We start from the raw sequence: 23,344 nt of genomic DNA, 5'->3' as shown, positions 1-23,344 counted from the left end.
TACAAAACTGCTCCCACTTCAAGAGACTGCCGATCCAGTTCCCTTCCATTTTCACTATCACTCACCCACACCTGTCTTTCCATACTTCCCCCCACCCAATGCAGCACAGATTTCATGATCCATCACTATCACTGACTTTTTTTTTTGAGATAGAGTCTCGCTCTGTCGCTCAGGCTGGAGTGCAGTGGTGCAATCTCATCTCACCACAACCTCCACTGCCCAGGTTCAAGTGATTCTCCTGCCTCACCCTCCTGAGTAGCTGGGATTACAGGTGTGCGCCACCACGTCTGGCTAACTTTTGTTTGTTTGTTTGAGACAGAGTTTCGCTCTTGTTGCCCAGGCTGGAGTGCAATGGCTCCATCCTGGCTCACCACAACCTCTGCCTCCTGGGTTCAAGTGATTCTCCTGCCTCAGCCTCCCTAGTAGCTGGGATTACAGGCATGCGCCACCATGCCTGGCTAATTTTGTATTTTTAGTAGAGACGGGGTTTCTCCATGTTGGTCAGGCTGGTCTCGAACTCCCGACCACAGGTGATTTGCCCACCTCGGCCTCCCAAAGTGCTGGGATTACAGGTGTGCACCACCGCGCCTGGCCTAATTTTTTATTTTTAGTAGAGATGGGGCTTCACCATGTTGGCCGGGCTGGTCTTGAACTCCTGACCTCAGGTGATCCACCTGCCTCGGCCTCCCACAGTGCTGGGATTACAGGTGTGAGCCACTGCGCCCAGCCTTATCATCAACTTTTAAAAATACCCGTACGCCCCGTCTCCTTCTCCCTCAAGTGTACTTACTCCACAAAGCCCCAAACCTGGCTGAATCCAACCATCTCCTTTCTCAAACAGTTTGAGTTTACTTTAAATTTATGGCCACGATTCTTTGTTTGCCACTCAACAGTGAACACTGGGCCTATAATTTTCCTTAGTACATTCATTTTCCTATTCTCTTTGACCATTTTCATACCTTCTTCGCATATCCGGTTTCAACCCCATGATGAACTTGACTCTACCACTCTGACTTATGCTTCACTGAGAAAATCAGAAATCCCAGAATGGTACACCTTTTTCTTCCAAACACATCTACAAATCTACTTGCACCTATTTCTGTATTCCCGGCTGTTCTTTCTTCTTGTTATCTGAATCCAGTCCCCTCTTGACTTTTCAGCAATACCCCTACATTTATCATAGTTTACTCCTGCAACAAGCTCTTCCTCTTTTCAAGCCTTACTTCCACCAGCATAAAAACAGGTCCCTGGTATTTCCCATTTAATACTCCCTTGACCCCATCTATTCCCTCTGGCTTCATGTCTATGCACATTTTTACAACAAACTTTGTGAAAGAGTTGTTGTCTCTTTGTATATCTCTATTGTCTTAGTCCCCAGTCTTTCAAATTCACTCCAATCAGAATTTCTCCTTCAACATTCTAGGGAAATTGCTTAAGTCTTCAAATTAGAGAAAATAGACATCTTTCAGTGAGAAGTACATGAAATGGTGAAGGAAAGGGGGATGTGTATTCAGGCAGCTCATGTGAAACAACCTTGGTGATCAACGAGGAAACAGATCCCAATGCCATATCACTTTCCCTAAAGGGAGGGATCCTTTCTCTAAAGGGAGCGCTCAGAACTAGAGAGACCCAGCAAAGTCATCTGACACCTGGGAGTTCATGTTATATCAACGGGCAGTAGAGAAAGCGAAAAAGGTGAAAGAGGACATTTCCTACATGTAAAGGTTGACTGGAGGAGTTAGATCCGAAGAACGAAGAAAGTACAGTACCATGGAAACTAAGGAAACAAAAACGGAGTGGCGGAGACAGTAAGGACCTAGAGGAATAAATGATGCCAAGGGCTCAGGGGGAGTGGTTAACATCTATAGATGGTTTCCTTTGAGGAATAAAAGGACAGAAGAAGGTAAAGAAAATGCAAAACACGATCATAAACAAACAAAAATCATCAATACAGATGGCACAGTACTTACCCAATGGCTACTAAATCTTCATGATGAGGTGAACAAGTAAGACAGAAAATTGTCCTGGGTTCTATAAAGAGGTGCTGGCTATCATTTCTGTTAAACCAGTAACAGAAAACTACTCCTTTTTCATCCCCAGATACTAGTAAGTCCTTTACTCGAGGAGACCAATGTAATGTTGATATCGTATGCTTTAAAACAAAACAAAAATTTGTTATTGTCAATGCTTAAGTTTTACCTAATTTTTTTTTTTTTTTTTTTTTTTTTTTTTTGAGACGGAGTCTCGTTCTGTCGCCCAGGCTGGAGTGCAGTGGCGCAATCTCGGCTCACTGCAAGCTCCGCCTCCCGGGTTGACGCCATTCTCCTGCCTCAGCCTCTCCGAGTAGCTGGGACTACAGGCGCCCAGCCGTTCTACTTAATTTTTAACTTGTATCACAAACCAGCATAATGCTACATATATACATTAAAAGTAGTTAATATGGCAGGGCACGGTGGCTCACGCCTGTAATCCCAGCACTTTGGGAGGCCGAGGCGGGTGGATCACGAGGTCAGGAGATCGATTCCATCCTGGCTAACACGGTGAAACCCCGTCTCTACTAAAAATACAAAAAATTAGCCGGGCGTGGTGGCAGGTGCCTGTGGTCCCAGCTACTCGGGAGGCTGAGGCAGGAGAATGGCGTGAACCCGGGAGGTGGAGCTTGCAGTGAGCCGAGATCGCGCCACTGCACTCCAGCCTGGGCGACAGAGCGAGACTCCGTCTCAAAAAAATTAATAAAAATTAAAATAGAAGTAGTTAATACTTATTAGTAGTACTTGTATAGCAACACGATATTAACAAAATGGTGGGAAGATTTAGACTACTGGAGATCAAATAATCATTAAAAATTTTTTAAATAGCTTAATGCAAAGTTCTTATTAAGCAGGTCTTTTCCTTTGTTCTCTCAAAAGGCAGGTACATCAAGTAACTATCTAGCTTAGAAATGAGTTTCATTCACTCATTTACAGTCTATATCAGGAGTCCATTTGTATCAATAACCGGAGGGTAATTGTTTTAGACCTTGTGGGCCATACCATGCCTGTTGCAAACTACTCAACTCTTGTAGCATGAAAGCAGTCATAGACAATACTTAAATGAATTAGTGTGGTTGTATTCTAATAAAACCTATTTGCAAAAATAGGCACAGAGCAGTTTGCCAACCTCTGGTTTGTATGTATCTCCTTTCAAAAAAAGTTGAGACATCTTACAACATAGTTTCTTATCTAATTAATGAACACAATTACAAGTTACTTTGCACAGATGAGCTAGCAAAACTAGCCTGCAACAGAAGAACCCTCAGCACAGATAGATAAAAACGGTTTGAGAAACCAGTAAGTCATGGTACCTGATGGAGTGCATGTTCTGTCACAACTGTTTTTGTCTCTACATCCCATATTTTCACAGTCCCATCGTCGGAGCTGGTGGCACAGAGATTGTACTGACCAGGGTGATGAGAAAATGTGAAGCCAGAGACCCTTTCGGTGTGTCCCACCAACTCTCCTATGACTTTAAGCAAAACCAGACGCTAGGTTAATCGAGGTGCTATCCAAGGTTCCCGGCGAATCATACTGTTGTTGGATGATGAGTAAGCAGATGCTTTAGTTACTCAACCCATGGTATAACTGAAACACCGACAGACTTACAATCAGAATTCCCAAGTGCTGATATTGGCTGTGCCACGTGACTTCGAACAAGTCTCTGAGCCTCAGCTTCTCAACTGTGAAATGAATGTTGATATATCTTGCTCTGCTTAGTTCACAGTCTGGAAAGCAGCTCAAATAATGTGAAAGTGACTCTTATTTAGATGTGGCCAGAATAAATTACCTGGCATGTCATATCCTAAGGCACAATCAAAGCCTAGTTTGGAGCCTGAAAGCATCTGCTTCAACCCATTCATCTTACAGTAAGGAATGCCACACGTTGCAGGATCTTGCTTAGGACCCCCTTAGGAAGGCTCCCGGGGGTCTGGCGCGCACCGGGCTGGGCGGGAGAGCCATATAAATGGGCGGGACTATACAAGGCTAACTTTTCAGTAAGCAAGCTGCCCCACGTGGAAGCTCCAGGAGGCGGGACCGCTAGGCCACAGCATGGTGTATCATTGGGAGACCAGAAGCAACTCAGCTTAGTGACTGTGGGCTGCCTCTCCTCCCAGCCTGGGCCTCAGTTTCCCTAGCTGTAGAAAACGGGGTGGCTGGAGACGTCCACTCGGCGCCCCTGGGGAGCGTAGAAAGGGCAGTAAGTCTCGGGCCCAAGGGTGGTGAGTTACCTCGAAACGGGGGTGTCCCTGGACTCTCGCCTGCGCCCGGGCCCACGCGGACAAGGAAGACGGAGGTCCGCGCGGCGAAGCCAAAGAGGCCCCCGGGCACGGCATCGCTGCAGCGGGCGCAGTACCAGTTGGGGGAGGGCGGCAGCGTCCGCGGCTCCTGCCCCATAACTACAAGCCGTCAGAGCAAAGAGAAGCTGCCACAGCCAAGAGAAGCTGCCACAGCCAAGAGAAGCTGCCACAGCCGACCGCTCGCAGCCTCACGCTTTAGGTAGGGAGCGGGGCGGGGCGAACTCCGAGCTCCGCCTTCTCGGGCAGTCGCTACGGTGCGCGTCGAGGCCCAGCCAGCACCGCGAGTTCCGTTCCCGCTGCCGCCGGGCTGGGAAGGGCGGGACCACGCGTGCTGAGCTAGCCCTCAGTACCTAGCCCGCGGGAGGCGGTCCGCCCCAACCCTGGCTAGGGTCGGGTGTTGCCTGAACACAGCCCCGAGGTTAAGCATTCTCACTTCCCACAGAAAGGCACAAAATTAGAGGATTAGACTAGTGGAACCACCGCCCCACGCTACCAGTTTATTCTTTGGACCTGTTCAACCACTATCCCGTCTAGCGTTTTTTGAACGCTATGTGCCAGAGCACTTTGCTAGTTGTGGAGGTGTTTTAAAGATATGCACAAGAGGCCGGGTGCGGTGGCTCACGTCTGTAATCCCAGCACTTTGGGAGGCCAAGGCGGGCGGATCACGAGGTCAGGAGTTAAAGACCGGCCTGGTCAACATAGTGAAACCTCGTCTCTACTAAAAATACAAAAATAAAATAAAATAAGAAAATAAGCCGGGTGTGGTGGCAGGCGCCTCTAATCCCAGCTGCTCGGGAGGCTGAGGCAGGAGAATCGCTTGAACCCGGAAGGCGGAAGTTGCTGTGAGCGGAGACCGCGCCACTGCACTCCAGCCTGGAGACAGAGCGAGACTCCATCTCAAAAAAAAAAAAAAGTAAAATGCAACAATCCCTAGACAACCAATACTAGGGAGGCTGAGGCAGGAGAATCGCTTGAACCTGGGAGGCGGAAGTTGCAGTGAGCAGAGATCGCGCCACTGCACTCCAGCCTGGGTGACATTGCGAGACTCCATCTCAAATAAAAACAAAACAAAACAAAAAAAGGTGTGCACAAGAGGCCACTTAACAAAAATATTGTTGTACCTGAGCGAGTTAGAGAAAACGCCACACTTTGAGACGAATTAAGAGTCCATTTAGCCGGCAGCCAAGAGATGGCTAACGCTCAAAGTTCTCTCGGCCGGAAGAAGGGGCTAGATTTTCTTTTATACTTTGGTTTAGAAAGGGGAGGGGGGTCTAGTTAAAACAATTTTACAGAAGTAGGCAAAAAGTTAAAAGGATAAATGGTTACAGGAAAGTAAACAGTTCCAGGTGCAGGGGCTTTAAGACTATTACAAGGTGATAGACTCGGGGCTTTGGGCGTTATCCATCAGACGAATTCCTGGGAATTGCGGATATTGCTCGCCACAGTATCTTATCAGTTAATTGCATTCTTGGATGTGCTGGGAGTCAGCTTGCACAAGTTAAGTCCTTGAGGAAGGGGCTGCCAGTGGAAGAGCCAAGATGGAGTGTGTCTGGCTCTCTTAGCTAAGGGAGAGTCAATTCAGGTGGAAACAAGGCTAGGTGATCAGAGGAAAAAGGGAGAGTCTAAAAACAGGGTTAGTAAAAACAAAGTTGGCCATTACAATATGGAGCCCGGGAGACAGGCTGGTGTGAGCTGTGATCGAGCTACTGCACTCAAGCCTGGGCAAGAGTGAGACCCTGTCTCAAAAAAATAAAACAAACACAAATATGAAAGTACAAATCTGGAATTAAAAAGAGAAAGAACAGTTTCTGCAACTGGGTGGAAATTCTGGCTCTGGGTTCTGGGTACTCAAAGATGAAAGAGAAGCAAATGGAATGACTCTTGATTTGCTTGATTGAGGGCCAGCTGTGTGAAGGAAGCTGTATGTGGTAAATGGTGTGGAACAATGTTTCCTTTCAACTCAAAAATGCTGAAATGCTCAGATTCTGCACTACTCGTGTGTTGCTTGTTTGCGTTGGGTATCTGACACTCCTGCATATGTAGCAAACCAAAATCTGAATTACCTGTTATTCTAATACAGAGAGGTCAAATACATATATTTGCAGGCGTCTAGGGGCACAAATGTGGAGGCACCTAGCCGTAGATTGATCACTGGTTTGCCAGTTGTTAGTTGAGAGACTTTAACCTATCCTAAATATGTTTCCTCATTTGAAGAAGGAAAATGATAATCCATGCTTTGTTGGATTGCTGTGAGGAATAAATGAGATTTAGTGAAATACCTGCCGGACATAAGGCAGTAAATGCCAGATGAATATTAACTCATTCTTGAAGGTCAACCAGATTAGTAGGGATTAGGACAGCATACATCATATTTGAACTATTTGCTCTTTAAAAGAGATTTTAGGCTAGGTTTGGTGGCTCATACCTCTAACCCCAGCACTTTGGGAGGCCAAGGAGAGCAGATTGCTTGAGCCCAGGAATTTGAAATCAGCCTGGGCAATTTGGGGAAACTCCTTCTCTATAAAACCTACAAAAATTAGCCGGGAGTGGTGATGTGCGCCTGTAGTCCCAGCTACTTGGGAGGCTGAGGTAACAGGGTGGCTTGAGCCCGGGGTCGAGGCTGCAGTGAGACTAGGTCGTTGCTACCGCACTCCAGCCTGAGTGAGAGAGAGACCCTGTTTCAATAAAATGAAATAAAATAGCTTTCATACGATTTCAACTGATCTTTACAACAAGCTTGTGCCCTAAATTTAGTCATTTCTGATAAGAAAACTGAGGACCACCGGATTAGGTGGCTTGTTCACGGATTCGGTTCCCCTACTCCTTTCTAGTTTGTGAGTTGGGGCTTCAGTTTTTCTGAATCCAGGTGAATTTTCAGAAGTCCACGTGCTTTCGGCCTTTATTAATTCGTTCATTCCCAAGCCAGGTTCGCCTGACCACACCGCGAGCGCCGGCCCAGTGCTGGCGATCTTAGTGACAGCACCGCGGGTGTAAGCACTGCTTGTGGGAGAGCCCCACAGGAAATCCAGAGTATTGCGCATGCGTGCTGTCCAGAAGGCGCTTGAACTCGGAGGCTTCCGTAGCGGGAGGGCGAAAGATGGCGGCGGCAGTACTGGGACAGTTGGGTAAGGATTTCTTAGTGGTTAAGCGACTGAAGGGAGTCGAGATGGAATCTGAGTTGACGGCTTGTGTTGATGTTACAGGTGCGTTATGGATACATAACCTGAGGAGCCGGGGGAAGCTGGCCTTGGGGTAAGTCTCTCGCTTCGGAGTTTCGGAAGGGCCCAAGGCATCTTTACCATTCTGCCAGTTGGTAACTGAACGCCTCCGTGCCTAACTGTGTTTTAGGCTCTGGGGCCACTGAGGCGAATGAGACAGCCCGAGTCTCTGCTTTGTCACTGTGTTTTTTCGCCACCTTATTGCATAAGCTCTGCAGGGATTAGGATTACCCATAACCCAAGAGCGATTGTAAATGCGATTTCTGAACGTCTACTGTGATCATTCTGGAAAAGGTTAGACTATTCCATCTCCATATGGAAGCGTCCAACTTTTCAAGTTACCTCTCTGGTTACTTGCTTACATGGGCAGGGACCGTGTTGTGGACAACCCTGGTTTACGTCGTACCTGACATTGCGTTTAGCGGTTTATATGCCTTAACACATTCTCATAACATTCTACGAGTAGGTACTGCTATACCCGTTTTTCAGACAAGGAAATTGAAGTCCCCAAACGTAACATAACTTGCCTAAGGCCACTCAGTTGTAGGAAATTTTGAAGCTTTATACCAGAGCATTCTGTAGCCTTAGGACAAAAGCATTCATTAAAGGTTAGGGTAAGTAGTCGCTGTATTTCTCCCCAAAAATTAATTTTTAAAAAATCGGTATTTGAAAATTGATAATCTAATTGTAAATTTTCTGGTCTGTCCATTTGTTAGCATTGATTTTGGTTTAGTTCATAGGCTTTGCAGACAGATGAGTTGTATATGAATCCATTTTTTAACTGTGATTTTGGAAAAATTACTTAATAAGCTTCAGTTATCACTTTTATGATATGAGTGTTATATTAGTACCTATCTCGTAGGTTTTTAAAAATTTTTAAATTTTTATTAATTTTTTTTAGATGAGGTCTTGCTATGTTGCCCGTGCTGGTCTCAAACTTAAGGACTGAAACAATTCTCTTGCCTCAGCCTCCTGAGGTACTGGGATTACAAGCACATGCCATGCGTGTAGCTCTAGTAGATTTTAAAAATGAAGTTCAAACAAGATAATGCATATGAAGTATTTAGTATGTTTATGGCATGTGATAATCCCACTCTGAATTCTAGTTGCCATTAATGTTTTTATTATTATAAATTATTACTGAGTTCCCAATTATATTTAACCCTTTTCTAAGTTCTTGGGTCCGAGGGGGATGAAGAGGTGGGCTAAAGAAGAAAATAGGAAGCAGTAGCTCTTAGGATTTGTCTGTACTCTTCTTAGATAATCTTCTGTCACTCTTCCCCCAACCATGCTGATTAACTTACTTTTTCTGAATATACTTTGCGCTTACTTGCTTCTTGGCATTTCCTACTATGCCCTCACATCTTGTCTATAACAGCAGTCCTACCCATTATTCAAACCTCTATTCAGATGTTTTCCCTTCAGGAAGTTTTCACTGGTCTCTCTAAAACGGAAAGAAATTAGTTTTCCCTTCCTTTTAGCATGTGTGTCTTCTGTGATGACTTCGTGTATATGTGTCTATGCCCTTTACTAGCTTGTGTATCTTGGAGAAGTGGGGACATTTATTTGTTGTTGTAGCTCCAGCATAAGGTCTTACACAAGGTGAATATTTTGATGTTGATTTGAATTGTCTTGCACCAACTTGTATTAAGAAGCTCTGAGCAAGAAACTTAAGCAGTTTGCCTTTAGTCTTTTCCTCTATGTCATGATACAAGAGTGTTGGATTTTGCTAGATAATCTCTAAGGCTATTTGCAATTCTGAAGTTATTACATAATTTTGTGAATCCTTATTTTGGATTTTCTAGTGGGGAAAATGACCATAAGAAAACTAAGTAGAAAGGTATAAATAATGTTCATGATAACCATGTAAAATTTTAGCATATAATCTGATTCAGTGATTAGAAACTTTTTTTTCCTTTTTTTTTTTTGGAGACAGGGTCTCGCTCTGTGCCCAGGCTGAAGTGCAGTGCTGTGATCATAGCTCACTGCAGCCTCAAACTCCTGGGCTCCTACCTCAGCTTCCTAAGTAGCTAGAACTACAGGTGCATGCCACCACACCTGGCTAATTTTTTAGGGTCTTGCTATGTTGCTCAGGCTGGTCTCTAACTCCTGGGCTCAAGTGATCCTCCTGCCTTGGCCTCCCAAAGGGAGGGATTACAGGCATGAGCTGCCAGGCCAGTGATTGGAAACTTAATTGCATATAGGCCCCAGACTAGAAATAAATAAACTAAGGAAGTTGTCTATGTAAAATGAAAGAGTGGGAGGACCTGTGGTGGTCAGTACAGTGTATTCCTCATCTAAAAACATTGAATTAGGTTAAGAAAACTGCTGCTGACCAAATAAAACATTTCTGCAACAGCTATATATATACATATATACACATATATATACATATATACACATATATACACATATACACATATATACATATATACACATATATACATATATATATCTATTTAAAATTTTTTTTTTTTTAAAGACAGCGTTGTGCTGTGTCACCCAGGCTGGAGTGCGGCGTCATGATCATAGCTCACTGCAGCCTCGATTCAAGCCATCTTCCCATCTCAGCCTCCCATGTAGCTGGGATCACAGGCGTGCGCCACTACACCTGACTATTTTTTTTTTGAGTTTTAGTAGAGATGAAGTCCTGTTATATTGCCCGGCTGGTCTGAAACTCCTGGGCTTAAGTAATCTCCCACCTCAGTCTCCCAAAGTGCTGGGATTACTCTGTAGGCTATATTTGTTAGCTGACTGACAGTTTTCAGTTTTTGAATTCCAAGTCTCCTATTTTACTGATGCATACATTTGAGAAGTTTTGTGACTTACTGAAGGTTACACAGTTAAATGTCAAAGTGAGGATCTAAATAAAATATTTTCTGGGACTACAGGTGCACGCCGCCACACCTGGCTAAGTTTTGTATTTTTAGTAGAGATGGGGTTTCACCATGTTGGCCAAGCTGGTCTCAAATTCCTAGGCTCAAATGATCTGCCCGCTTCGGCCTACCAAAGTGCTGGGATTACAGGCGTGAGCCACTATGCCCAGCCAAAAAAAATTTTTTTTTTAAGAGACAGAGTCTCACTATGTTGTACAGGCTGGTCTCGAACTCTTGGGCTCAAGTGATCTTCCCACCTCAGGCTCCCGAGTCTCTGGGATTACAGACGTGAGCCACCAAGCCTGTCTGTACCACCCTTTAGATGGGGGCATATCCTCTTAAGCTTTCCTCAGTTTCCAACCATGTGTAAAATTTTGGCATAGTTATTTACACTCAGTCCTCTTACCTTACCTGTGTCTGTATTCTTTCATTGATTCTACAAATACGTATTTAGTGCCTGCTCTGAGCTGGGAACTATTGTAGCACTAAGGATTTTGCAGGGAACAGAAACAGACAATAATCCCTTGCCATTATGGAGTGTACAATATAGTAAGGGGGGCAAATAAGGAAAATATGTAAAATATAGATTATATTAGATAGTGACATCTGCTTATGAGAAAATAAAAGCAGAGATTGGGAACAAGAAGTATGTATGTTTGAGAGAGGAACTTGTAGTTTTAGATAGGGAAGACCTCACTAAAAGATAACATTTGAGTAAAGATTTGAAGGAAATGAGGAAGCATGCTGTGCTAACGTCTGAGCAAACAGCATTCCGTACAGATAGAATAGTAAGTGCAACAGCTCCAAGGAACCATATCTGGTGTCAGGAACAATGACAAAAAGGAGAGGGATGGTGATAGGAGATGTGGTCAGAGAGGAAGGGGGAGTCATAAATCATATAGAGCCTTATTATTTTTTGTAAATACTTTGGCTTCTATTCTGAGCAAGATGGGAAACTATTGTAAGGTTTTGAGCATAGGGGTGATATGATCCGACTTACGTTTATGAGTGGTTCTTTCTGGCTGCTGTGTTGAGAATAGACGGGTGGGGATGGGGAGCAAGGATGGAAGCAGAGACCATTGGATATTTCAGGTATGAGATCATGGTGGCTTGGATTAGGGTGGCCGTGAAGGTAAGTGAATGGTTGGATTCTGGCAGTATGTTAACCACAGCTGACAGATCTTGTTGATGCATTGGATGTGAGGTGTGAGAAAGAAGGGTGACACCAAAGTTTATGACCTGAGCAACTGGAAGGGTAGAGTTAACCATTTACTGAGCTAGGAAGACTTCCAGAGGAGCAGGTTTGGGGAGAATATTAGTAGTTCAGTTTTGGGTTTGTTAAATCTGAGCTGTTCAGTAAGCATCCAAGTAGAGATATGAGTAGGCAATTGGGTATATGAGTTTACAGAGTTCAGGCAATGGATGTAAATTTGGGAGTCATCAATGCATGGTGAATGTTTAAAGCTGCAAAGCTGGTTGACTTCACCAAGGGAGTGAGTGTGGATAGAAAGAGTCCAAGGATTGATTCCTGCCTAAGGCAGCCAACATTACAGACCAGGGAGGGAGACAAGGAAACAACAAAGGAGACTGGGGGGGAGTGGCCAGAGAGGGGAGAAGAAAACCCCAAGTGTCCTGGAACCCAATTAAAGAAAGTGTCTCAAGGAAGAGCAAGTGACCAGAGATACTTAGGTCACTCTCAGATGACGACTGATAATTAGAATTAGAATTAGAATTTGTCTGTATTTTCTGTTTTAAGGTTGCTTCATTTTGTTTTAATTTCGAGTGTTATTCCAGCAATTGGCCAGGAGAGGGCACATAGGAACTTTTGATTTAATATTCTGTACTTCTAAATTAAGTACCCCATTTGGAATAATACTTTAATTTAATTTGACTATAATAGTTTGGACTTTGCTTGATAATTCAGTTTATGAATTATTTGAGTCCTGAAAGTATTATAAGAATTCAGAAAGCTTTGACATTATTAATTCATAGTATGTTTAATTTATGAAGCAACGTATTTAATTCACCAAATATGTATTGAAGATTTGAAGAGTGCAAGGTACTGTGCTAGGCGGGTGCAGCAGGTGTGGGCCTGACTCAAGAAATCTTTCAGATTGGTTTGTAGCAAAGGGGTTCATGTTTCTGTCATGCTGTTGGTGATGAGATTAGAGATAGAATTAAGGTTAGGAGAGGCCTTATAGATGATGTAGTCTAATTCCTCTTTTCACAGACAAAGAAACCAAGGTCCAAAGAGGTGACAAACATAGTGTACCCTACTCACTAACTACAACTACATAGAACCATAAACATTTATGTTTATAAACTTGAGAAGAAACTTTGAAATTGTGTATTTAAAGCTTACAGTTCACAGGACTTATTTGGGGGGTGGGGACAGGAGAGATTAACTGTTCAAAGGGCCTAACTTTGTTTTATTTTTTATACCCTTAAAAAAAAAAAACACGGGCGTGGTGCCTCACACCTGTAATCCTAGCACTTTGGGAGGCTGAGATGGGTGGATCACCTGAGGTCAGGAGTTCAAGACCAGCCTGGCCAACATGGTGAAACCCTGTCTCTACTAAAAATACAAAAATTAGCCAGGTGTGGGGTGTGATGGTGCGTCCCTGTAATCCCAGCTACTTGGGAGGCTGAGGCGGGAGAATTGTTTGAACCTAGGAGGCAGAGGTTGCAGTGAGCTGAGATCGCACCATTGCACTCCAGCCTGGGTAACAAGAGTGAAACTCTGTCTCAAAATAAAATAAACAAAACAGAGGCAAGGTCTTGCTGTGTTGCCCAGGCTGATCTTGAACTCCTGGCCTCAAACAGTCCTCCTATCGTGGCCTCCCAAAGTGCTGGTATTGCAGGCGTGAGCCACCATACTTGGCCAAAGGGCCTAATTTAAAAATAACACTAGCCATCAGTGTTTATCATGGGCTAGACATTGTAGGATGCACTATATTTATTAATCCATCAACAGTGCTAAGTAAGTATTATTTTCCTCATTCTACAAGTAATAATATCTAAAATTTATTGAGCCCTTTTAAGTGTCAGGTTAAGTATTTTACTTGCATTTGAGCTTCTTAAGAAGGCTATGAGGTAATTATTATTAGTCTATTTACTAATGGGAAAACTGAGACCCAGAAAGTTGTATGACTTCCCCAAGGCCATTCACCTAGTAAATTAGAGTTAGGGTTTAGACCCAGGTCTGCTTGACTCTAGCCTCAGCTGTCACCACCCGGCTTATATTTCATTAGCAAAATAGGCCTTCATACATCATGTATCCTAATTTTGTGCTTCTCAGTTAAGACATTGGAACCTAAGTGTGGATGGCAAAGGTATAGACTTTATTAGGTATTTTGATGGCACTAATCTTGATATTAGGAAAGGAGATAGTGAAGTTGGGGTAAAAATGATACACTAGAAGAATAGATTTGTTTGAGTCTTTGGTCTAAATGGCTTGAAGACTAAAAACAAAGGTTTTGTTTCCCAAGTAAATCATCCAAGTTGCATATTTGTATGAGAATATGCCAATGTACAACCACTTTGAGTATATAAGTCTGAGTTAAATGTTTACTCAGTATCCACATACCAGACATTGTTCTTGGTGCTAGAATACAAAGAAAGTCGGACTTGCCCTTTAAATGCTCAACATCTGTACCCTTAGGACAATAACTCATTCTATCATAGCCACTTATGGTAGTACAGTGGTCTAAGTCATTGCTGTATGGCTGGCAAGAACAAAGTATTAAGACAACGCGAGAATCATGATCAGAGAAGGGATTAGGTGATGTTTCACATTGAGGTGACATTTGAGCTAGAACTTAAAACAGGATAAGCATTTCATTCAGGAGATAATAAGACAAGAGAAAACAATTTGAGTAAAGGCTTGGTCAGGGAACAATGAACATCTATGTGGCTAGGCTATAAGGGCAGATTGGGTCTAGATTATGAAAGGCCTTCTATGTCTTGCTAAAGAGTTTGGACTTCGTATTGTGGGCAGTAGGGAAATACCAAAGTTTGCTGTGTTAACTTTTTATTTGGATATGCCCAGACATATACAAAAGTAGACAGTTTGATGAACCTCCATGTATCTGTCACCCAACTTCAACACTTAATACTTATGGCCAATCTTATTTATAACCTGTACTCTCCCTCATCATATTTTGAAACACTCCCCCCAATCATTTTCACAAATATTTTACTATTATCTCATTAAAAAGCATTAAATATCCATTTGATATTTAAACGTCCAATGGCTTCATAACTGTCATACTTTTTAAATTATAATAGTTCACACATTGAAACTAACTGGTATTTCTGTTAAATCTCTTACTCTGTAGGTTTTTTTTTCAACCCTCTTTTTTTTTTCTTGTAATTTATTTGTTGGAGACAACTGGTTGTTTTGTAGCATTTTCTATACCTTGGAGTTTACCGAGTGCATCCCCATGATATTACATAACATGTTGTCTTTTCTCTGTGTTTCCTATTTTGAATCTAGGAGCTTGAGCCCCCAGTTTCATTTTGGGCAGGAAAGACTACTTTGTGGATGGTGGGTGGTGTGTTCTTCCATAAGGAGGCACATAACGCCTCCTTTATCCATTAGTTTATTAAGGATTACAAGATGATGCTATTATAATTTGCTATTCCTTCATTACTAACTTTATACAAGTAAAACTTTTCCTCATCTACTACTTGGAAACTTAACGGTACAGTTTGTATAGGAAAGGCAGGGTAAGTCTTGTCTTTTTCTTCATTCTTTCTCTTCATTCACCAATTTTCAAAATAACAAGTTGGCTCACTAGCATCTTCTAATGGTAACTAATTTGTATTTTTCCTGGTTTTATTATAAACTTATGGCTTTAAACATATTTGATGTGTTTCAACCCGCTACAATTATTGTCCTCATTAATGTTTGGCTTGTCCCATCTTTGGCTTGTTGGGCATCCACAAGTTGGCTCCTGAGTGCCTTTGACATGACATTGGTAATCTTTGATGGCTTCTTTGCTTTCTGATATGACAAGATGTTCTAGGCTCATTTTGTATGTTATCTGCTTGAGATCTGCAATCAGCCATTTTTCTCAGAAGTTTTGGTTCTCTTCAATAGGAAATAGTATTTCAAGACCGTAATCTGGGAAGTAGGGGTGCTAATTGCTACTAGATTGTTCATTGCTTCTACACCTCTTCAGTGGAGAGATCTAGTACTTACTGGATTTTGGCTGAACCTCTTCTGCTTGTTTCCATACCAAGAATCCCAGTAGTCAGTGACGCTGGAAAAAAAAGGATAGCATTAAATATTAATATTACATAACTATTCATCTGCTTATTTCAACAGATGTTTTTAAGCTGGAGGATGACATGTGTAGCTCTGAATTATAGAAGGGTAGCTCATTTGGTACTCAAGCAGAGAAAGATGGATTGGAACTGGGCAAGTTGATGGAAGAGAAATCAATCTAGAGGCTATTGCTAGATAGGATGGTGGCAATTAGAATGGAGAAGAGGTAAAGCATTTGAGAACGATTTCAAGGGAATCTTTATTTTATCTGTAAGATTTGGTGACTAGCTCTGGCAGGATGAAAATCATTGGGAAGTTGAAGATAAACTCTAGAACACCATTCAAGAGTGATTTTATTTAGTGATATAGGGGAGTAGCTGATGCCGGGGAAGATGGGAGAGGGAGAATGACTAGTTGTATATTATTAAAGCAGTTGAAGTGTGGGGGAAGAGGTCAAGGAATAGTGAATTTGGGATCTTTATCATCAAGTCTCAGCCCATTAATTTAGCATTCAAAGACAACCACTCTAGCCTCAGTGACCTTTCCAATACTTAACAAATTCTCTGACTCAGTCAGACCTCCCCTTATTTCTCAACTCTGTACCTCTGCATGGATGATATATGTCGTTGCCCCATTCTTCTGATAATTAGTGTATTAGTCCATTTCACACTGCTTATAAAGATACTACCTGAGACTGGATAACTCATAAACAAACAAGGTTTGATTGACTCACAGTTCTGCGTGGCTGGGGATGCCTCAGGAGACTTCGAATCATAGGGGAAGGTGAAGGGGAAGCAGGCAACTTTTTCACAAGGCAGTGGGAGAGAGAGACAGCGCAGGGAAACTGCCACTTTTAAATCATCAGATCTCATGAGAACTCCCTCACTATCACGAGAACAGCATGGGGGAAACTGCCCCAGTGATCTAATTACCTCCCACCAGGTCCCTCCCTCAACATGTATGGATTACAATTGAAGATGAGATTTGGGTGGGACACAAAGCCAAGCCATATCAATTAGGATGTTCAAGATTCACCTGAAGTCACCTCTGAAATCCTCTGCTGTTTCCCATATTTTAGTTATGTGGTTTTATATTGTCTTCTAATTGTTTTGTGTATTTGTCTTAGTTACTCAACAAAGTTGGGCAACCTTACAGGTCAGATCAGAGAGCTCATTATGTCTTCTCTAAATCTTTCTTAGGAGTGGGTGACTTATAAAAGACAGTGTTATTGGCCAGTCAGGGCAAGAAATCTTGGGTTAATATCTATTAACGGTTTGACTTATGTGCGTTTACTTTCTCTCCCATTAGCCTCTAATAAACTGTCTCTTTGTTGTGTTTAAAAGTAGTCTCTATTAATGAATACCTCTAGAATATTTCCAGTTGTGATCCTTAAATTGTTTTCATCAAAATGGAGCTGAAGTGGTTCAAAAGATATGTAAACTCTACAAAAAGTCGCCTAAGTGTCTGTTGTTTTATAGGCTTCTTTCATTTCACAGTGTTTTACCTCAATCATATATCCACACAAGTGCTTCTCTTGACATTTCTCGAAAATGGGAGAAGAAGAATAAAATTGTTTATCCTCCACAACTGCCTGGAGAACCTCGGAGACCAGCAGTAAGTTTGTGGGTAGAACTAATCTCTTAATTCTGGTAGTGCTCTTACTCTTAAGTGATTAGTAATGATTTATTATTTTGTGTTAAAAAAATTATACAACCATTTGCTCTAATTGACACAGAAGATGTACTAGATTTATCTCTTTGATAGTTGAAAACGATTGTTATACTTTACTTACTTGTTTGTCTTTACTTAACCTCCTGGATAGGGACCTTAACTCTAAACTAAGCTAATAGTTTAAGACATACTGATTTTCGACTCTGAGAGGCTTGCTGATGAGCTCTTATGATGGAGCATGTGGAGTTGGCAAGAATGACTTAAACTATTGGCCAGTGTTTAAATTATGTATATGATTTTCCAGTGTTATATATTTGAATATAGACACACTGTTTTTTTGTTTGTTTGTTTTGCAATTTGAACCTAAAGTTTGAACTTAATCAATGGGTTCCTACTGGAGATTTATCTTATCGTTAGCTGCACAGAATAAACAAATAACTTTGCAACTTTCATATTTTGTCATGACATCACAACTTGAAAGATTTGTCAGTCTAGGCTATTAAGTATTGACTCCATGGGACAGAGTCTTGCTCTGTCACCCAGCTGGAGTGCAATGGCACGATCTTGACTCACTGCAACCTTCGCCTCCCGGGTTCAAGGGATTCTCCTGCCTCAGCCTCCGGAGTAGCTGGGATTACAGGTGCCCACCACGATGCCTGGCTAATTTTTGTATTTTTAGTAGAGATGGGGTTTCACCATGTTGGCCAGGCTGGTCTCCATTTTGTAATTAACTAAAATTTACTAAATGAAATGTTACACAGTTGCACAAATATCATAAATAAAAATTTTTCTGTAATTAATGAACTTTTTTTGCTTCTTACCTAAGGTCTTTGAAATCAGGTTTTTTTTTTTTTTTTAATTTATTTATTTTTTTTGAGACGGAGTCTCACTCTGTTGCCCAGGCTGGAGTGCAGTGACGCGATCTCGGCTTACTGCAAGCTCCGCCTCCCAGGTTCGCGCCATTCTCCTGTCTCAGCCTCCCGAGTAGCTGGGGCTACAGGCGCCTGCCACCGCGCCCGGCTAATTTTTTGTATTTTTAGTAGAGATGGGGTTTCACCATGTTAGCCAGGATGGTCTCGATCTCCTGACCTCGTGATCCGCCTGTCTCGGCCTCCCAAAGTGCTGGGATTACAGGCGTGAGCCACCGCGCCCAGCCTGAAATCAGCTATTAATTGGAAATAAATTATAACAGTATTTGTCAAGTCCAGAATCTATAACAGCACAATTTTGTTGTGTGTTTGTTTTGTTTAGTATCTTTAGATATTAAAAAAATGTACTTTAGGATATATCCCAAGTGGCAAAATTCAAATAGTTGGTAGTATGTCATCTGCTTAACTCTAGCAAATGATGAACACTATTCAATACAGTAATTTGTTGTGTGTTATATTTAATGAAACTATTTTGATTAACTTTTTTGTATCATTTATCCTTCTTATACAAGTGCCTGTGGGAAGATATTTGATTTTATATAGGAACTTTGGAAAACCTTAATTTCTCTATTTTGCACAGATTTTGTTTCAGTAATCCTTTGGGGGACAAATTATGACATTTGGGAAATATGAACATTTTCTGACTTTAAATAGTATTTAGTAATTTAATATTGGTACATCAGTTGTACCTGTTATGACTGGGAATACCGCTACCCTTCATAAATACCTGACTTACCAGAAGTAATTTATTCACTGGCCATATAGTTCATAATACTGTGCTATAATGTACAATGTCCCTTAGAATTTCCAATCTGCCAGCTGCAGCCATTATTAAAATTAGTTTTATCTCTAGCTGAAAAGAGGGCCAGATAATATCTACCATTCTACCTAATTCTGATCTTCTGCATTAGAATATATAGTCAATAAATAATAGTGGATGGGATAGTGAGCAAACCCCGTAGCAGTAAATTAAAATGAATGTTACCAATGTAGAGTTGTTCTAGGCTACTCCTCGTATTTTTAAGACTAACTTCGTAGTTTAGCTAGCACCAATTTCCAAAGAATATAGATTCTTATGTAGATTTTATCTTATGTGGGGCTTCATATAAAGAAAATGAAGGCTGGGTGTGGTGGTTCATGCCTGTAATCCCAGCACTTTGGGAGGCCGAGGTGGGCGGATCACAGGGTCAGGAGTTCAAGCCCAGCTGGCCAATATGGTGAAATCACATTTCTACTAAAAATACAAAAATTAGCTGGGTGTGGTGGTGTACACCTGTAGTCCCAGCTACTGGGAGGCTGAGGCAGGAGAATCACTTGAACCTGGGAGGCGGAGGTTGCAGTGAGCTGAGATCGTGCCACTGCACTACTTCAGCCTGGGTGACAGAGCGAGACTCCGTCTCAGAAAAAAAAAAAAAAAATAATGAGCCAGAGAGAAATTAAATGGCTTTATGATAGTCACACCTTGTTAATTTGGGCGTCAGTTTACTTTTGCAGTATCTTTGAAAAAAGCTATGTTAAATAAATGAAAAGTGTAATGAGACTGTGTCAAAACTCTTTGAGCTACCATTTCTTACTTTTCCTCTTTTTCTTCACTCCCCCAACAACCATTTCTATATGAGACATATTTTTAATTTATGGATTAGTCAGCATACTGATAATAATACATTAATGTGAATCTGAATCTTCTCATAAAGCTCTAATAAGAACTTTTTTTTTTTTTGAGACACGGTCTAGCTCTGTTGCCCAGGCTGGAGTGCAATAGCATGATCTCGGCTCACTGAAGCCTCTACCTCCTGGACTCAAGCTATTCTTGTGCCTCAGCCACCCAAGTAGCTGGGATTACAGGTGTGTGCCACCACGCCCGGCTAATTTGTATTTTTAGTAGATATGGGGTTTCTCTATGTGGTCCAGGCTGGTCTCCAACTCCTGGCATCAAGTGATCCACCCACCTTGGCCTCCCAAAGTGTTGGGATTACAGGTGTGAGCCACCGTACCTGGCCTAAAACTTTTTTTTTTTTGAGACAAGGTCTCACTCTGTTGCCCAGGCTAAAGCGCAGTTGTGCAGTCATGGCTCACTATAGCCTTGACCTCCTGGGCTCAAGAGATCTTCCCACCTCAGCCTCCTGAGTATCTGGGACCACAGGTATGTGCCACCACTCCCGGCTAATTTTTGTATTTTTAGTAGAGATGAGTTTTTGTCATGTTGCCCAGGCTGGTCTCAAACTCCGGGGCTCAAGCGATCTGCCTGCCTCGGCCTCCCAAAGTGCTGGGATTACAGGCATGAGCCACAGCACCTGGCCAGAAATTTTATTAGGTAACACTTTTTCCTCATTTAAATTATTATATGCATTTAAAAATAAATTGATTTATTTAAAAGTTATTGATTTAGACATTTTATAATTTAGACATACATTTATTTCATTTGAATAACTATTTTACGTATCCTATCCTCACTTTATCTAATTTGCTGTATAGGTCAGTTAATGGCAGAGATATGTAACTAGGTCTTCTGACCTCCACCTTTGTTACTTTATTTGCTTGATACTTATGTACTGAGACTTTGTCTCCTTTATCTTTAGAAAGTGCCCTTAGACATTTCACCTGCCCAAAGTAAATGCTGAGGGTTTTTTTTCAGTTTTGGAAGAGGATGATTAACTTTTGCCTTGTAAACACTTCATTCCTTTTTGCCATCCTCTGATCAGGATTACAATTTTTTATATGTGTAAAATTTGAGGGTAATCATACAAAATTAAGGTTTAAAGTTATCCCACCACAAGAATGCACAAATTAAAGGGTCTCTTCTATATGAAAGATTTCGTTGAGTGGATTAATTTTTGCAGATTATTATTATCAATCATGATAGTTCTTTCCTCTCCCTGTCTCCCCAGGACACTTTATTGCTGAAAATGTAATTAGGCTGTTGCTATAGTTTCAGGCTGTCTGTTTCTATTGCAACTGAAATCTGCCACATATTAAAAGATGGCGACTTGAGAAAACTGCTCTTTCTAAGGCATTTGAAAATTTCCAGCAGGAGTCAGAATGTTAGAAAGTTTTGAAAGTTTGCTATAGTTTCCCATAATACATGTTTTCTAATTTTTTTTTTTAAGTGGCAGTTTGGTATAGTAGTGGAAAGAAAGTAGAGGAACTTTTGAAAGTAGATGTGCTAGACATTGTATCAGGTGTATCATACTTCTCTGTTCTTTGAATTCCAACTTTGTCTCTTGCAAACCTCTGGTCTTAGACAAGTCACTTGATTTCTCTGATTTTCAGTTTATATATAAAATGTTTCTCTCTCAACTCATAGAGTTAGACTAAATGAAATAATGAGTGAAAAGTGCTTTTTGAACTATACATTGTAATTAAACAGGACATACCTACAACTTTATTTTTTTTTTTGAGACGGAGTCTTGCTCTGTCACCCAGGCTGGAGTGCAGTGGCACGATCTCGGCTCACTGCAAGCTCCGCCTCCCGGGTTCATGCCATTCTCCTGCCTCAGCCTCCCACGTAGCTGGGACTACAGGTGCCTGCCATCACGCCCGGCTAATTTCTTGTATTTTTAGTAGAGACGGGGTTTCACCATGTTAGCCAGGATGGTCTCGATCTGCTGACCTTGTGATCAGCCCGCCTTGGCTTCCCAAAGTGCTGGGATTACAGGCTTGAGCCACCGCACCCGGCCAACTTTAAATAGAACACAATAAAAGCTAACATTTACTGAGAAGTTACCATGTGCCAAGCACTATAAAATGGTTTCATGAAATAGGTTATTTTATTTCCCTCTAATTATCGTTTTATTTATTTTACAGAAGAGGAAAATTAGAGAGAGGTTAAGTAGCTTGCTCAAGATTATGTAGCTAGTAAATGGCAGAGTTAGGATTCAAATCCAGGCAGTCTGATTGTAGAACCTATGCTGTTGACCAAACACCTGGAATATTGGCTTTTCACATGAAACAGTTATTTTGTCCATTTTGCTATTTTTCTCCTCATTAATAATGAACGTTTTCTTCTTGTACTTTTTCTTTTGTTCTTTTAATCAGCTAAATGTTTTCAAGATACTTTCATTTAAATCTTTTGGGATTTCTTTGGATAGAAATGTTGCAAGTGTTGACACAAACAAGCCCTTGTATAGTTTCTATATCTCCCTTAGTAATCTTTTAACATAGTGAGACTTTGGAAAAATACAACTTTGTGTAGGGGAAAAGAATCTTTAAATTCTTAGTAATGTTTCTATTTCTTATGGCAACGTTTTCTTTAGGCCTAGAAAGTAAAAACTTAAATAACAGTATATGTTATTGTCATTTTGTGGTAAACCTGCTAAAATTCTCTTTCTGTCCTTTGTTTTCCTATTTGTAAGGAAATCTACCACTGTCGAAGACAAATAAAATATAGCAAAGACAAGATGTGGTATTTGGCAAAATTGGTAAGCTGCAATGACTATTACCATATAATTAATAATTTAGGAAAGAAGCTATGAGTTCCCCTCCCCACCCCTCACCCCAGGATTTGAAAAATAAAAAAGATTTGTGAGGAATATGATATAATTGGTAGGTAGTCAAAAGAATGATTGTTCAGAGATGTATGATTTTCCTTAATTTTCACCTTTTTCTGAGAAACTAAATCACATTGGATAGATAGATACTAAAAGGCATCCGGAGTTTGGCTATAACCAGAGAATCCAGGAAACTTACTTATTTGTCTGTAAACTTGATTCAACCTGTTTTAAAACTGTTGCTTTTAAGTTTTTTTCCCTAGAAAATGAAATTTATAGATGAGGGGAGACAGAAGCAGCAAATATACATGTAATACATTTATCCTATAGGAGAAGGAGATGCCTTGAATGCGTAGTGTAGTTGTTACCAACCTGTGGTCTCTCTGTCATGTTTGCTGCCTTTTAATGTTATCGAAAGTATTACAATCTCAGTTTTATGGTTAAAATGTTTGTTTCATTTTGACTGAAAGAGAATAGTATCTCCTCTCAAACTTGTTTTCTTCTCTTTTGTTTGGGTTCAATTCACTGTTTTTAGAAGTTACTCAAATTATGTAAGGCTTT

The 23,344-nt window shown here is 41.3% G+C and overlaps 2 protein-coding genes across 4 annotated transcripts in view; one reads left to right on the top strand and one right to left on the bottom strand.

The window, feature by feature from the left end:
* GEMIN5 (gem nuclear organelle associated protein 5) overlaps window positions 1-4,593 on the bottom strand; it is a 51,493-nt gene extending 46,900 nt beyond the window's left edge. The window contains exons 1-3 of one of the 2 annotated variants that reach the window (XM_055285503.2): window positions 4,265-4,593; window positions 3,344-3,504; window positions 1,971-2,152 (exon numbers count right to left, since the gene is read on the bottom strand). In XM_055285503.2, the coding sequence (XP_055141478.1) occupies window positions 1,971-2,152; window positions 3,344-3,504; window positions 4,265-4,430 (509 nt within the window). In that variant the 5' untranslated portion in view covers window positions 4,431-4,593. The remainder of the gene's footprint in view (window positions 1-1,970; window positions 2,153-3,343; window positions 3,505-4,264) is intronic. The other variant, XM_055285505.2, reaches the window with a different exon arrangement.
* The window catches only part of MRPL22 (mitochondrial ribosomal protein L22), a 33,170-nt gene continuing 13,918 nt past the window's right edge, over window positions 4,093-23,344 (top strand). Inside the window, exons 1-5 of one of the 2 annotated variants that reach the window (XM_055285502.2) lie at window positions 4,093-4,532; window positions 7,256-7,458; window positions 7,537-7,585; window positions 17,193-17,310; window positions 22,649-22,714. In XM_055285502.2, coding sequence (XP_055141477.1) covers window positions 7,431-7,458; window positions 7,537-7,585; window positions 17,193-17,310; window positions 22,649-22,714 — 261 coding nt within the window. In that variant the 5' untranslated portion in view covers window positions 4,093-4,532; window positions 7,256-7,430. Of the gene's footprint in view, window positions 4,533-7,255; window positions 7,459-7,536; window positions 7,586-17,174; window positions 17,311-22,648; window positions 22,715-23,344 lie in introns of those variants that run through there. The other variant, XM_055285501.2, reaches the window with a different exon arrangement.

Source organism: Symphalangus syndactylus, chromosome 7 (assembly GCF_028878055.3).
Source record: "Symphalangus syndactylus isolate Jambi chromosome 7, NHGRI_mSymSyn1-v2.1_pri, whole genome shotgun sequence".
Lineage (NCBI taxonomy): Eukaryota > Metazoa > Chordata > Mammalia > Primates > Hylobatidae > Symphalangus > Symphalangus syndactylus.
The sequence above is the reverse complement of the archived record's forward strand: the minus strand, read 5'-3'. Positions and strand labels throughout refer to the sequence as shown.